This window comes from Gadus chalcogrammus, chromosome 2, assembly GCF_026213295.1.
Source record: "Gadus chalcogrammus isolate NIFS_2021 chromosome 2, NIFS_Gcha_1.0, whole genome shotgun sequence".
Taxonomy (NCBI): Eukaryota; Metazoa; Chordata; class Actinopteri; order Gadiformes; family Gadidae; genus Gadus; species Gadus chalcogrammus.
This window is the reverse complement of record NC_079413.1, coordinates 5,768,679-5,784,801: the sequence shown is the minus strand read 5'-3', so window position 1 is coordinate 5,784,801 and position 16,123 is coordinate 5,768,679. Positions and strand designations below refer to the sequence as shown.

The following is a 16,123-nucleotide window of genomic DNA, read 5'->3' as shown; positions in this document are numbered from 1 at the left end:
TACAATCATATGTAATCTCATGAGTCATTGTCAAAGTAGAAACACGGTTTGGCCATGCTTGCATTGAACAGGATGGCGTTTTTCCTTTTTCATGACTTCATTGTTTACTGCAAGCCTTTGTCAGTTCAAGGTGGAGCTGGTATTTCCTGAATATCCTGCTCACTCAGTCCTGAGCGGTGGAATCAAGCCATGTGACTATATACATTTCCTATGTGTAATCTTAAATAGTCCATTAACTTTATGGCAACCAATCCCCTAACCTTTAGTCGTTTTTGACAAGCAATGATTTGTATGATTTATTTGATTTGGTGCCACAACAATAAAATAGGCGTGCCTCTTATATCGTTTAGGGTTTCAATGAATCATAGTGAGAAGATCATTCTCTGGGTACAGACACATTTATTGTGGGCTTGTATTATTCATAGCAATGTGACATTATCTGATTGTTTCCATTAGTGGGGATGAATAAGTAAAGAGAAGAGGCGGAGGAAAAGCCTTTTTGATGCTTTGGGAGACCCCTATTGGGGATTGCTCTCATTATCATTCAATAAGTTTGTCCAATATGTTGGTGTAGGCCTACTTGCCATACTGACATACGTCTTTGAAAAAAGATAACTAGAAAGAAAACAAAAGTTACAATACATTCAAAACTGTGGGCCTACAGGAAGTAGCCGCACCAATAACATGTGTCTACGTATCTTCACACCGGCCTATCTCATCTTCACCAGTAAAACTATTTCCCTTCAACACACCTGCTTTAAAATCTAGAACGAAGGGGTTAAATCTGACTCTGCATCGAGCACCCGGCCATCCCTCGTCTCCCTCCCTCTCTACCCCCCGCCTCCCCCCGTCCCATTTCCACTGTGTGGATTGGGGGGCGGTGAGGGTGAGGAGGAAGGGGGAGGGGGGGGAAGGGCAGTGCCTCTCTCTGCAACTCCGGCGCCAGTGTTATTTTTTTATGGGATCAGACTTCAAAGTTTGATACATTGCGCTCGCTAAGAAAGAATAAGATACCGTGCGTTCATATAGTAAAGTTTGTTATACTTGGGTACTCGTTCGCCGTTTTTCCTACACGATCTGACTACACAATTTATAGTCATTTTTGACCGAAAGCCGCGAAGGATGTGGAAAGGAGGCGTTTCTTCCACCGACAGTGTTCCCTAGTTGGGAAAGCGTCGAGACGCAATGCTAAAGGTAAGGCAAATCGGAAATACTTTTTTGGTGATTCTGCTTCCAATTCGATTGTTCGGCCATACTTACGTTTGAACTTGTCCTTAGGACAATAACAAATAAAAACAGCTGAGTCACGGATATACGCTTTTGTACCGCTCATGGCTCGCTCACCTCTGCGATCATCATCTGACGCAATGGGTAGGCTATGAGCGAGCTGGGACAGGGGCTACAATACATCCATGGGACAGGGGCTACTTGGGACAGGGGCTACATCCACGGGACACGGTCATACATGTTCATCAATGGTGGTGTATTATTACAACATCCAGTTGATTTAAACATTCCCACGATAACCTGCATACCCAAAAAGAGAACCGTTTAACTATTGTTGCTGTAGTCAACCTACAGTGAGCACTTTGGCAATAAGTGCCAGATAAAACAACATGGGTTGAAATAAAGGTCATGATCACATTGTTGTCATTGTTGTTGGCTTATTTGTATTTGTTTGAGGCTATATAGGCCTCGTCAGGGCGCCATGCACCGTCTACTGTTTCTTAAAGAATGTAGGCTAGTGTGCTTTTAGGCAAAGTGAGGAAGCAGTAGACGTCGCAAAAGCATAGGCTACAGCTTTATCCGCACACTTAATAATTGATAGCCCTAAGTGTGGGCGCTACAATAATGGCCGCAGCCATTGGCAAGGAATCTCTCCTGGGGCAGACTGTTATGTTACATGTTTATTTTTGTTTTTTATTAGGCAAAGGACTACTCTTTCTTTATTTCCCCAGCTCACATCTGCTGAGTTGATATTAGAAGTCCGATAGTTTGTCCATCAGGGGAATTCCAGTGATCTTTTTTATTTGCAAAACCACCCGTAGACTAATGTAGAGTTCTCACTTTCGAACTGGCTTTGAATGAGTTGACATTTGAGAAGGAGAGCTGGTCAGCCTAGCAGCCTATTTTATCAGCAACTTCTGCTTCAGCCTACACAGTAACTGTAGATAATATTACAGCACAGAATGCCAGCTGATATCATAAGAGATAGCAGATACCTTTGCTGGCTGTAATGCAGCATAGTGTGTGAAGTGTGCAGAATATGTCAGATATGTAAAATAGAAATGTAAACTATTCCTGTTTGGGACCTAATTTCTATTTCCCCAATAGAAAATGAAACGGAAACAATGACAATTGTTTTGACAAATTTGAAGGCCCCTCCCTACAAACTTCAGATCCCATGCTGTCCTTGCCAAGGTCTGGCACTAAGCTACAAATGATAAGAAAGAAGATAACAGGTTTTCTGTCAGGGATTCTACGTCCTGGAACAAGTCACTCATACCACAAGTCATATCTTGCAGTCAGTTCCCGGTTTTATCAGACAGAAAACCAACCGCAAGCTTTTATTGGCTTGTCATCTATGTTTTCATTCATTTCAGGAATATTTTATTCACATGTGAAATGTTTGGATTGAAGGAATTCAATTTTAATAATCCATGAACCGCGTTGGTATTCAGTTGTAACAGTATATAAAGCATGGGTGCGTTTGAGGTAAACCGGGCTCTCACTTGGGACTTTTGTGAATTCCTGCAAGTGCTTTTATGTCTTCCTGCTGCCGTTATGACGTAACCAGGTCAAAATGGGATGGGTGGCTCCCTTTTGTGATAACACTTAAAGAAAAATCAACAGTTTCCCTCTTGTACGCCTGCCTGCAATTCCAAAACACCTTGATTCTGAATAACACATTTTGCGCTTCAGTAAGAAAGAAAAGTATGTTGAAATAACTGAAATAACTAACCCTGTGTAACATACACATGTTGTTTTGCGATTGGCAAACCTTTGGTAATAAAAAATGGAGTCGATGAATGAATATGTGAGCGGCTTAACCTAATTGGAGATCCAGAATGTGCAGAATGTTCAACTCATGGGTCAGGGAGAAGTGAGACTGTAGCACCATTTAGTGTAGTCAGTGAGCGGTGAAAACGCAGCAGTACTATTTGTTGATCAGAGTTCAGTTTGCTCACAGACCGCGATAAGCTCAAGTCTAAGTTGTGAATTCCTTTCCTGTTTCCAACAGGACCCTGCCCGTGAACTGCACTAAAACGACTCCAGAAGAGGGCAACTGCATTACGTTCCTCTAGCGGACTGGAGGGCTGATCATCCAAGTACACTTTTATTCCCCTTCTCCCGTTGAACGACCGGGCACTTCGGCCTTCTGTATCCCGGTGCCTCAGCCTGCTTCTTTTTTTTAAAAGTTGGAACAGACCGACGCCACCGACACGCCACCATGCAGACCTCCTCGCTCCGCCGGCAGGTGAAGAACATGGTCAACAACTACTCGGAGGCCGAGATCAAGGTACGAGAGGCCACTTCCAACGACCCCTGGGGACCGCCCAGCTCGCTCATGTCCGAGATCGCCGACCTCACCTTCAACGTGGTCGCCTTCACCGAGGTCATGGGCATGATATGGAAGCGGCTCAACGACCACGGGAAGAACTGGCGCCACGTCTACAAAGCCCTCACGCTGCTGGACTACCTGATCAAGACGGGCTCGGAGCGCGTGGCCCAGCAGTGCCGCGAGAACATTTTCACCGTCCAGACCCTGCGGGACTTCCAGTTCACGGACAGGGACGGCCGTGACCAAGGCGTCAACGTGCGGGAGAAGGCCAAGCAGCTGGTGACCCTCATCAGGGACGAGGAGAAGCTCAAGCAGGAGAGGAGCCAGGCCCTCAAGACCAAGGAGAGGATGGCCAAGGGCGCGGCCGCCCTGGGCTCCTCCTCCATGCCGCCGCCGTACCCCGGCCGACGCACCAGCCATCCCGGCATGGGAGCGGGGCACGCGGAGGAGTTCAGCCGGTCTAGAGGTTCCCCGTCCTCCTTCCACTGTGAGTCAAAGCGATTCAGGGTGTGCTATACGTCAGGTTTTTACCTAGATGTGATCTTGGACAGCCAACATTCATGCAGTTGCTTCCATAGCTAGCTTGCTTAAGGCCGTAATACCTCTGTCAGGTTAAGGAACCACTTACCCTTGCTCCATCTTAATTGTTGGAATTAAGTAAGTAAGTGTCGTTGTGATTCGTTGAGATGTACACCTTGGTCAATCATTTGCTGAGGAGCTGACTTGTCATCATCGTCCTTGTGCACCACAATATTGCCGGTTGAATATTTGCCGGAACACATAACCTCAACCCAAGGGTAAACCTATTATAAATGGGTTATTATAAATCTGTCATTATAAATTGGTTTACCTTTAACTCATAAACCCATTTATAATATTTACTTGGTTACTTGTGTTACTTGTGTTGTACAGTGTTTGTAGTTTCTTTATTCAAAGAGTTTGTTCAATTTCAGTCATTTTGCCATCGTAATCGGCAGCCATCAGCACTCTCCATTCCCCTGGTCATAGCCATGTCAGCTAAACTGGAAAAACAATGAAGGGGAGGCCCTGTTACATTTTCTACAAAGCATGTGTAACCAGGCCTAGTAGCCATGTGTAGTGGCTCGCAAAAAGTAACTGCTAGGGTGTGCTGCTAATATGAGATCTTAATAACCCCCTTCAACACAAACAAAACCAAAAAAAGTATAACGTTACAATACAAACATACTATTCTGTGTTTTGGTGTGGCTAGTGATATCCGCGCAGATGAAGCTTTTGGGGGATTTACCATGTTTACTAGTAAACAGAAAATAGCAGAAATGCAGTTTTAGAACTGTGTCACTACGGTTGAACGGGGACGAATTGTAAGACTTCTGATTTGACTACATTCCTAATGTTCACATCTTTTGTATATATCAAACCAACACCACCGGTTGGATACTTTCAAAAGATAGCTTATTAAGGCGGCTTTCTCCAAATTGCCTACCCAAATTGACACTAAACCTAATATAATAATAATCGAATAATCCCCTTCTAATAACCTATTTCCTGTGTTGATCCTAGAGTATTACTACTAAAAAAATGCTGACTGAAACATAATTAATCTAATGGAAGTTAAAAGGGCAAGGTAACATACATTAATGTATATGCTCGAAGGCACATTTAGGCAAATACTGCTCATGATTGAAAGCTCTCATTATCTTGATTGGCAGGCTTCCAAACAGGTCCACATAGCAGAAATGGCTTCACTTTAATAGGAACTAATGGCAGTGACAGAAATATTCTGTTGCTGCAGTTGGGTTGGATCTAACAGGTGCTAGTGTGTGTTCTGCGTGTGTGTATGCATGTATGTGGGCTAATATTTACATAACACGTTTTCTGCAGCGCCGCACAATACCACTTAGCGGTACTGGTGGCGATGGCGGAGACTTTAAAGAGCGACCCGCAATGACATCATTAGATACTTCAGCCCATCTGTCAGGTGGTGGACATTAGAAGGATGGTGGGATAGGGGTTGTAGATGAATAGTGGAATGGCTGATTAGCTAGTCAGATGGGTTACAAGTCGGATGGGGTAGAGGTAGGGGGTGAATGCTAGGATGGTTTTACGGATGGTCCGATGCATAAGAGGTTGGCTGGATGCTGAGGTTGGGACAGATTAGGGTGGGGTTGAGGACGGTAGGGCTGGGCGATTAATTGAATTATGACCGCGGTTTCGATTTTAGCCTCAAACGATCACAAAACTAATATAATCTAGTTTTTTCGATTTCTTAAATGTTTTATATAAAGTGCTAGAACAGCTGGATACATATCTGTACATTATTTTAGATTTGAACATGTTCTTTTTGACCATTTATTGTATTTCTTTTAAGGCGAAATTTCAAAGTTCTCAGTTACCAAGTGTTTTTTGGGAGAGACATGCTGAATAAATACATCAATACTACAATACATCATACTAAAAAATAATCGTTCAATATTGACCAAAATAATCGTGATTATTATTTTTTTCCATAATGGAGCAACCCTAGGTTGAGGTTAGATGGTGTTGAGGTTGGCTGGAATAGAGTTTGGGTGGTGTTTGGGTGGTGTTGACGCTGGGATGGATGGATGGATGGATGTTGGCTGGTGTGTTGAGGTCGGGACAGACTGTTGGGTGGTGTTGAGGTCGGGACAGACTGTTGGGTGGTGTTGAGGTCTGGACAGACTGTTGGGTGGTGTTGAGGTCGGGACAGACTGTTGGGTGGTGTTGAGGTCGGGACAGACTGTTGGCTGGTGTTGAGGTCGGGACAGACTGTTGGGTGGTGTTGAGGTCGGGACAGACTGTTGGGTGGTGTTGAGGTTGGGACAGACTGTTGGGTGGTGTTGAGGTCGGGACAGACTGTTGGGTGGTGTTGAGGTCGGGACAGACTGTTGGGTGGTGTTGAGGTCGGGACAGACTGTTGGGTGGTGTTGAGGTGGGGACAGACTGTTGGGTGGTGTTGAGGTCGGGACAGACTGTTGGGTGGTGTTGAGGTCGGGACAGACTGTTGGGTGGTGTTGAGGTCGGGACAGACTGTTGGGTGGTGTTGAGGTCGGGACAGACTGTTGGGTGGTGTTGAGGTCGGGACAGACTGTTGGGTGGTGTTGAGGTCGGGACAGACTGTTGGGTGGTGTTGAGGTTGGGATGGATGGATGGATGTTGGCTGGGGTGCTGAGGTCGGGACTGAGGGTAGGGGGTGTTTAGGTTGGACAGAGAGTCGGTCGGTCGGGGGGCTTACAGAACAGGGAAGGTGGAGGTCAGGATTGAGCATTCCAGCTAGAGTGGGAGGAAATTCAGCAGAAGTAATTGGGTTCAGGATCCAACCGGGCCGACGTGTGCCTTGGCGTCTCCCTTTAGCCCGACTGGCCCAGATCCAGGCCCTGCCATCTAGACTGGCAACCGCCCTCACGACCCACTTCCCCTCAGTAAAACCTGGATTTTTGAACTTTTGTGTCCTTGAGCCCCCCTCCGCAAGAGTTGGGGTAATAACACGGGGGGCCCCAGTGACCAACCTCCCCCCCCCCCCCCCCCCATGCCCCTCTCACATCCCCTGTACCTCTCCCCTCCTACTTTACCACACCGACTGTGCGAACAGACACAGCATTGTTCCCAGTGTCGGCTGAGTCAGGGAGGCCGTGGCAAGCGATGCCAGCGGAGGCTCTGAAACAACAGGCAATGGAGCGGCGAATTAACATGCACGCCCAGCGTCGGCCCTTGTCTATTCCCATCTGAACCCTCTCACACAACACCCGTCCCAAAAGCCACAACAACAAGGGCCCCCGACCGTTCGCCGTCGTCGTTGTTGTGGTCGTCATTTTCTAATGTGTGATGTGTCGATACACTCCCAAATGATTCTGGCGGAGACGTCCTCGTGTTTTGAACCAGCCCTTCCTCTGTCCCCCCCCCCCCCCCCCAGCCTCCTCTTCCTCGCCCCGCCTGACCACAGACATGGAGCAGGCCCGGCCACAGACCAGCGGGGAGGAGGAGCTCCAGCTGCAGCTGGCCCTGGCCATGAGCCGCGAGGAAAGCGAGAAGGTAACCTCTCGCTGGGATAAAAAGACACGCACGCACGCTCAAGCACGCTGACACTCACGCACACACAAACGACCGCACATTCACAAACACCCACACCCACACACGCACCCACACACTCACACTCACTCTCACTCTCACACTCACACTCACATATACACATACACAAACACACACACCCACACACTCACACTCACATATACACATACACATACACAAACACAAACACACACACACACTTACTCTCACACTCACACTCACACTCACATACACACATACACATGCACAAACACACACACCCACACCCACACCCACACACTCACGCTCACACTCACTCTCTCACTCTCACACACATACACAAACACACACGCATACGCCCCTTTAACACAGCCGGTTCACGGTGGGAATGTTGAGCCGTTATTCCGCCTCGCCTTCCGTATAAAACATACAGTCCCGGTAACGGGGGGCATTGCTTTTAGGCCTTCTGGCCGCCAGGGAAGGCAGTGACAGAGCCGCATCAATGTCTGTGTAGAAAGGGGGGGGGGTCGCAACGGGACGAGGGGGGGTTGGCGTTAATGTCTGATTATTGTTCCCCGTCGACGCAACGCAAGGGGGTTTAAGGACCCATTATTTCCTTGCGGACCCCCCTTGCGTCCACCGCGAGGGCCTGACGTGCGCCTCCCAAACAATTTTTACCATGCGTCGAGGCGACGCTGCAGCGAGGGCTGTGATTGGTCCGCTCACTAAAACCGACGCAGAACCAAAACAGGGTCACGACTGCGTCAAAGCGTCTGAGGGGGGCCATTGCGTTGCGTCGACGTGGATCCATAACTAAGCCTTTACGTGTGAAACCCACCACCGGGGGGGTTATACATCTCTGAAGAACAAACCGGCTTGTTAGCAGATAACCTTACAGCAAGCTGATAGCGTGCTGTAGGATATCACACACCAAATAATGCAAAGCCAGCAAAATGACTGATCTTCTTTGCAGTCATATCGCAGGAACTCTGTGTAAAAGGGGCCCTAGTCACTCTCATACAGACACTCCGGCATAGACATACACACACACACACATACATTTACACACAGAGACACCCATGCCGCATTACAGTTACCATGACGCGACACGCAGGCACATGCTATGAGGAAACTCTGACCTGCATGTATTCATACTCCCCTCCATTTGCACACACCTATTTGCATACCCACAAGCAGGCACTTTGTCGCACACACACACGCACGCACGCACGCACACACAGACACACACACACACGCACACACACACACACACATACGCACACACACACACACACACACAGACACACACACACACACACACGCACGCACACACACCCAGCCCTTTGATCCTTCAGTACATACGCCTGGAAGAAAACACAGACTCCTGACTCAGCACTGCACACTGCGTAAGAATGCTGTAAACCCAGCCACCTCCCACCAGATGCTCCCACACTATCCTCTGTACATCATGATCATAATCACAGGTGATAATCCAGTCCTCTACCAAGGCCTGCGTTTCCCAGAACCTTTTTAGAAACAAAAAGGGTGAGATTCTTTCTCTCGAAACGTGCCTGATGCTTAAGAGAGCTGAGCCGTCAGCGATCGGGCGATGCCGTGAAGTGCACTGGCTGGTGGACGTGCAGGAGACCAGACAGGATGTGGCGCATTGATCCACTCCCCTGCCGGGACCTGGTCCCCACCGCACCCTCGATGCCCTGCCCTTCATGGGAAGGGCAGGGCATGTTGCGTCCTCCCTGCTGAACCTTCTCGCCCTGCTCTCTGCATAGGAACCATTATGCAATCGATACAGGCATTTAATGGCTCTGTAATCAACGCAAGGCAGCTCGGACTAGCCTGACACTGATCCACTGGTAACATTTCAACCCCCGATGAACGCCTTTTAACCCCTCCTCCTCCTCCTCTTCCTAAAATAGTTGTTGCAGGCGTAGGCGTATTCCCCATTAAAAAGAAACCTCTGCTCCTTCCTTCCGCCCAAACTTTGCCTCCCCAGCCCCCCCCTCCAGTGGATATCGACGAGCAGACGCAGCTACAGATCGCTATGAGCCTCAGCAAGGAGGAGGCCAAGAAGGTACTGATGCTCCGGCCGAAGGAGCACCACCCCACCTCCATTCATCCCCCCCCCTCTCTCACTTGCCTTGCCTCCATCACTCTGCCCTGCCATTCCCACGTGGCCTCCCATCCATGCTACTAAAACTCTGGAGGTGTCCGTCGCCGCTTCCCTCACAGAAACCCCGGGGCATGTGCTACTAACGTCACTCTTCTCCAGGTGTCACCATCTCTGGCCCGCCTTCGTCGTTTCGACAGCATTGTTTCATTTAACCCGGGCCCATTTGATACCCATTGGATGAGAGCCCGTTCTACCACTAACCAATAATGCACCCATTCTTCTGTTGTTGTTGTTGTTGTTGTTGTTGTTGTTGTTGCTGAGTTACTCTGAAGCTCCAGCCTCAGAAACTCTTCTGAGCCCTTGTGTGTGGTTGCGGTGCATTAAACCCCCACACCTCATTTCTTGATTGTTTGGGTGAAAAAACACCTGTAGAACTGCCCGCATGCAATGCTATACAATGCCTGTATGCAAATTTGAAAGCGCTTATTGTATTTCTCTTAGTCAATTGACTTGACTGATGGCAATCCTCTTCCGCGCCGATCAATACCCTCCACACAGCCGGCCCCCCGGCCCCCTGCTGGGGATATGGACGATGACACACAGCTCCAGATCGCCCTGAACCTGAGCAAGGAGGTGCACCAGCAGGTAAACCCTAAGGCTCCTCTTATGGGCTCCGCCCTCTTTCTCCTTTTCCCCCTTCTCCTTGTGAAGCCCTTTGATGGACCGACGTATCAGATAGATAGGAGACTCTGAGTGAGCCCGCGGGACGTCCCGAGCACTTCAAATGAAAAAGTAACAATGGTCTCTTATCACGCATACATGTATGTGTATGTGAATGGACTTCATTTACTCATTTTTCGTGTTCCGTGCTTTAAATGCTGATTCATCGAATGAGTTATCTCAACGTAACCAATGACATCATGGTCATTAAAGGGATCTTCTCAACAAGCCATGTGTTCTGATTACATAGCAATATTACAGAGTATTTCAAAAGATGACAAAAGTGAGAGTGTGGGAAGCTATGATTGTGGAACTACAATGTGTAACGAAAACAGTAGAGATACAGCAAACAGAAGTAGTCAGCCTTAATGAAACTCAGACCCGCTAATTATGTCAGGTCATTTCAGCAGTTAATTGTGTGTAAAATGTATAACGAGAATAGTAAACATAAATAGAAAGCCTCTGTGATTGGTTTGTTCTTTCGACCCTTCGGCCAGGGAGAACCCCGAACACAGCTTTTCACGACACATGCAGTACTATATTGTGTTATTTAGTTATTTAAATCGGTGACTGAGCTTCCACTGATTCATAAATATGGATAGGACAATGTGTGACTTAGCCTGTAGCCCCCCATCATACTAACCGCCATCCATGTGTCTGATTTCCCATTAGGAGAAGCGCAGTCGCCAGGGAGACGAGTCATTGCTCCAGAAAGCTCTCGAGGAGAGCAAGCGGGAAATGGAATCCAAAGGCGGGGTAAGAGGCGCCGACTCTACCCTCTTTCACCAGAATCAATCAAAGCTATTTTGTGTTTATTTGCTTTTCCCATGAGCCATTAGAGACTTATGACGTGATCCACAGCGCATTTCAAAATCCGTACTATAGCCATACTCATAAAAGCCCATCATAAAAGTATCATGAGTCTAAACAAATCTTTAAAAAAAAATAACGTTTTTGTGTTCTTGTGTCTAGACTGCCTTCATGGATCTTGTGGATGTTTTCGCCGTGCCGCCAGATGTGTCCCATAGCACCAATCCCTGGGGGGACGTTCAGCCCCAGGGGGCCGCCCGCCTGACCGGTAGAGACCCCTGGGACTCACTGGGTGAGCCGCGCGTTAGCGGAGCCATGTCTGACCCCTATTGACTTTACCCTAGCAACACAATGCTCTCCCCCCACTAGATAACTAGATATTCCCATTGACATCGATACTCCCACTAGGCCTTCTTGTTTTAGCTGCTCTGCCCCCACAAATTAAAAAAAACACACATGCAATGGAAAAAGTACTCTGAACTGCCTCACATTGTAACCGAAGAAAAAATGGTATGCGGATATGAACACAATGGAAGAGTAGATGCGATCCAGTGTAAATAAACCCCATTTTTTTGGTGTTTCTTGAAGACAGCGCAAGGGTAGAGGCCCCCTGGCTGGCACCCCCTGCCTCCAGCAGCCCCGCCCCGCCCTGGGAACGAAGCCAGTCCCCTGCCGACCACTGGGATAGCCCAAGGAACGCCTCCAACCTAAATACCCCGGGCCAAGCATGGACCTCCCCAGCTCACACAGGTCAGAAGTGTTGCCATGCGACCCGTTTTTAAGACACAGCACTCTTACAGTTTCCTGCCAGGATTAATTACGTAATCTTGAATCTGAATCTTGTTTCTCAATAAAAGAAGAATTTGGCTGTGCCTAGATAATAAACCGCGCTAATTACAATTTGGGAAGTAGATTGGCCTTTTGGTTGATTTGTGGCTGCCTCTGCCTTCCTTTTCTATGCCAGCAGAGAGAACAGCAGATCCTGCTATAGCCAAGGCCCCTTCTCCCCGAGCCTGGAGCCCTTCAGGTAGGGAAGACTTGGCTCCGCCGTGGTTTCACATTTCCGGAAGGGGAAGAAACTTAATGAAGTTTCCCTCAACTCTGTCTCTGTGTCCCTCAGTAGATGGCGATCTGTTCGATGAGGCCATGGACGGAGGCCAGATGAACATGAACGGACGAGGGGGGGGCAGTCCCGAGCTGTTTGACCTGTCCCGCCTGGAGGAGAGCCTGGCGGCTCCGAGTCCTAGAAACTGTCGAACCCCCGAGGCTTTCCTGGGTCCCACTGCAGCCTCCTTGGTCAACCTGGACGCCCTCATCCCTGCCAACCCCCCGGCCAAAGCCATGAACCCCTTTCTATCCAGTAGGTGGTTCCATAATAGCCAAGCGTTGATCCCTAACCCTGAAGAGTGCCTCGTAATCTTGATCCAATGAAAACGTTGTTGCCTGTTTTTGTTTCTTTTACCTAGGTGTGAGTTCCCCTTCACCCAACAATCCCTTCCAAGCGGAACAGCCCAAACTAACTCTGAACCAAATGGGTTCGAGTTCCAACTCTCCCGTGCCCTTCGCCAGCTCACTCCCCTACAGCGCCTCTTTGCCCCTGCCTGCGAGCCACCAGGCGGCCAGCCTCCCCACCTCTCTAACCCATCCCAGCCAGGCTGGGGCCCTGGATATTGCAGGGGCCCTCCCCCAGCCCCTGCTGCCCCTCTTATCCGCCAGCGTTCTGGGGTCACAGTCAGAGCAGCACAGTCAAAACCCTTTTCTATGAGGACCAACCGACCGACCGTCACCACAACAACAAGTCCTAAAAGAAGGATAACGTTTTTGATCTCGGAAAAAACACCGACTCTGAATGCCCAAAGGCTGTGCTGGGTTTCCCAGCTCTCAAAAAGGAAAATAGTTACCCTTGTGAACCCTTTTGTTTCCTCTTTGCCAATATCTTCAGTATAATAATATAACTCTTAAGTCCCTTGCCTTTTAGTATAATCTATTTGGTTAAGGTTGTTTCTTCTCTTGATAAACCAAGGGGAGATTACTCTTGACTGACAGATAAATCAGTGTTTTAAAAAAAATCATATTAGAACATGAATACTAATACTAATGTACATTATGTATATTACGTAGAAACCTACACTGAATCACAACTTTGTGAAATGTTGGTGGAACTTGGCAATTGACATACGAGCTCAGTTCACTGTATTGTATGATGGTTGCAGTACTATCCAGCACTGTTCATCTGCCAGATATGCCTGCTTTGATTTCATTGTGCATCATTTGAATTGAAAACAAAGGAGAGCTGCTTTAACGTTTCTTGAGCCTTGGTCAGGGAAGATATTAGAAGATGGGTGAATGTTACAGCACCTGCCATCGCAACCAGCTAGTAACACACAGTTTGTCGTTTATGTACTTTAATTTCAACATTAACTTCGATGGAGCTGGTGTTGGTCAAGATGCTTTTGGTAAATCTTAATACGAGAGTGAGTTACCATGGATTCACACAATGGGATGGAATTTGGGAAAGGACCGTTTTAATGTGATGACTCACTGTTCATTCCTTGACAACAATTGATATCAAATATAAGGGTATGATTACCACCTTGTAATTAGTCGTTGTTTTATTTTGCTGCTTCTTATTTGTTCATCATGTTTGCTTCATTTTGCACTCAGCGCCATGTTTTGGTTGTGCCAAGTACATTACGCCCCCTGGTGGAGACAGCTTCAGCGACTTTATCAGTCCCCTTCAACACATTTTATTGAAACGTTGATTTCACAGTCATCAGTTTTGCTAAACTTTAGTTTAGATATAGGAATCAGCTAGGTACTTTATAGATAATAGAATATTAATTATTATTTTACACTAGTACACATTATTGTTTTTGGTATGCATTAGGCTGAGGGGTAGCATTCATATCAACAAAACCGACAAAATGGACAAAATTATATACGAAAAATGAATGTAATAAACTAGTAACAATCATACAGAAAGGAGCTTATCGTATTCAATTGCGTAACCTTAACTCGATTCTTAACTCCACCTCCCTTTACTACCATTATTAATAAATCCCATGTCGGCAAATGTATTATATTGTTCAAATGTGTTATATATCTTAGGCAGTAAAGCTCAAAATACAGCTCAGCATCGATAGCTCAGTTATTTATAACAAAGAACAATGTAAAGTATTATACACATTAAACAACAGTTATGATTTAAAGACTACTTAAGTTATCTTTGAACAGATAAAGAGCTGTTTAACAATATGAAAAAATAAATAATCTAATCATTTGTTTCTGATACACAAAAAAATGGTATGTATGTATGAATGAATGCTTAATACAGAAAAGAGTATCATCATATTGTTCATTTTCTGTTTCACAATTGATCATTTCTGCACAGCCTCCCATTTGAACAAAAACAATATGTGAGGAATAATCTCATTTTTATCTGTCATTTCTTGTGTGTCAATGTGCGAAATTATTCTTTGTGGGGGTGTTGATCAATTCCTCTGGAAGAACGAGCACCAGTTACATCACTTCCTGTCTCCATAAAAGGTGTTTGTCAATTATGATGGATTTAAATAATGCCTGATGAGGTCATTTTGATGTGTTTGAGTCCAGCCAGCTGAGCACCTCTTTCAGTCCTTGGCCAGAGCGGGCGCTGACTTCCAGTGTCGTTACGGGCTGAGGGGCAGATGCAATGATGTCATCCATTCTGAACAGTGACTTCATTTCGACTAGACTCATAGTACAAGGCAAGTCCCTGGGGGGGGTGGGGGGGGGGGGGAATAAAAGGAACACGTCAACTTTAACATCCATCAGGTTACAAAGGCATATATTTGATATTTCAATATTGACATCAGTTCTAAACTTTATTTATTTTTATTATAGTGATGATGGTCAATCTGTTACATGTAGTGTTCATGCACATGGTGGCATGGTCACCTTTTGTTGAAAATAACCAGTACGGAGGCAGCATGTAGAGGCTCCGCCGAAAGAACCGACAACAGCTGGATACAGGATGCTGATATCTGGAATATGTTGGCGGAGTCCACCATGAACTACAGGACAAGGCACAACAATTCCTGTCAATTAATCTTCTTACTTTTTTTTAACCTCAGATAGGTAACTGTCAATTTGGTAATAATTTTCCAAAAAGAAGCAAAGTAGAAGGAAACATAACTATAACACTGGAGCAGTCAGTGAAGTAACTGGACCAGATGGGGCCCATGCAGCCTCCCAGCTCTCTCACTGTAACCTTTTTTCTCTTCAGCGTCAAATCTGTGAGATTGGTGCCGACCTGTGGCGAGATACAGGATGACAGATACAACAGGACGACAAATGCCGTGACTCCCCATGTGTCAAGTAAAAGACGTCAAGAAAAACATCACGGCTGAATTACTCACAGTCGGCAGAGTAACGGGTGGTTCTCCCATTTCACTCGATCCATCGCGTAAAGTGAGCTGTAGATGTAACGGGTTAGGAATAACAACAAGACCTGACCTAACGTTGGGGTAGACGGGTCGGAAATGTACACAAACGAGTCACGCACATTATGTAGTTCGCTTGTTATACCGTAAGACTGACCAATTAAAGGATATTTTGGAGACGTTTCACCAGCAGCGTTTTTCCAACACCAGTCGCTCCAAGAAGCAGACACATTTCCACATTCCCCCCCAATAAGTGCTTTAATTTGCAATGGGATTCAGAATAACAGTCATGCTAATGTGATAGCATACATCCATGGCGCACACGATAAACAGCCTCGTCTGTTGCCGTGGTAATATCCATATCCACGTGATTTTACGCTCAAGCTGTGATAGGGTAAGATTTACGTCAATCACTCAAATGCTACTTCTAATTGG

General features: G+C 46.7%; 2 protein-coding genes across 11 annotated transcripts; one reads left to right on the top strand and one right to left on the bottom strand.

Annotated features, from left to right (window-relative positions):
* The first annotated feature begins 905 nt into the window (after positions 1–905).
* On the top strand, positions 906–14,991 carry epn3a (epsin 3a). 9 transcript variants are annotated; one of them, XM_056576698.1, is made up of 11 exons: positions 906–1,194; positions 3,242–4,049; positions 7,476–7,594; positions 9,621–9,698; positions 10,296–10,382; positions 11,130–11,213; positions 11,430–11,559; positions 11,853–12,017; positions 12,232–12,294; positions 12,388–12,627; positions 12,734–14,991. In XM_056576698.1, exons 2-11 carry the CDS (start codon positions 3,452–3,454, stop codon positions 13,030–13,032), a joined length of 1,863 nt encoding a protein of 620 aa, XP_056432673.1. In that variant the 5' UTR covers positions 906–1,194; positions 3,242–3,451; the 3' UTR covers positions 13,033–14,991. The 9 variants fall into 9 exon arrangements, with proteins under 9 accessions (XP_056432673.1, XP_056432657.1, XP_056432668.1 ...); XM_056576682.1 differs by having other exon boundaries at positions 10,239–10,382; positions 11,856–12,017; XM_056576693.1 differs by having other exon boundaries at positions 10,239–10,382; positions 12,235–12,294; positions 12,391–12,627.
* Positions 13,531–16,067, bottom strand: arl16 (ADP-ribosylation factor-like 16). 2 transcript variants are annotated; one of them, XM_056576857.1, is made up of 5 exons: positions 15,860–16,067; positions 15,665–15,723; positions 15,442–15,558; positions 15,204–15,319; positions 13,533–15,021 (listed from the first exon to the last, which is right to left on the bottom strand). In XM_056576857.1, the coding sequence occupies exons 1-5, from the start codon at positions 15,918–15,920 to the stop codon at positions 14,856–14,858; spliced, it is 519 nt and encodes a 172-aa protein (XP_056432832.1). In that variant the 5' UTR covers positions 15,921–16,067; the 3' UTR covers positions 13,533–14,855. The 2 variants fall into 2 exon arrangements, with proteins under 2 accessions (XP_056432842.1, XP_056432832.1); XM_056576867.1 differs by having other exon boundaries at positions 13,531–15,021; positions 15,665–16,058.
* Between the last annotated feature and the right edge of the window lie 56 nt (positions 16,068–16,123).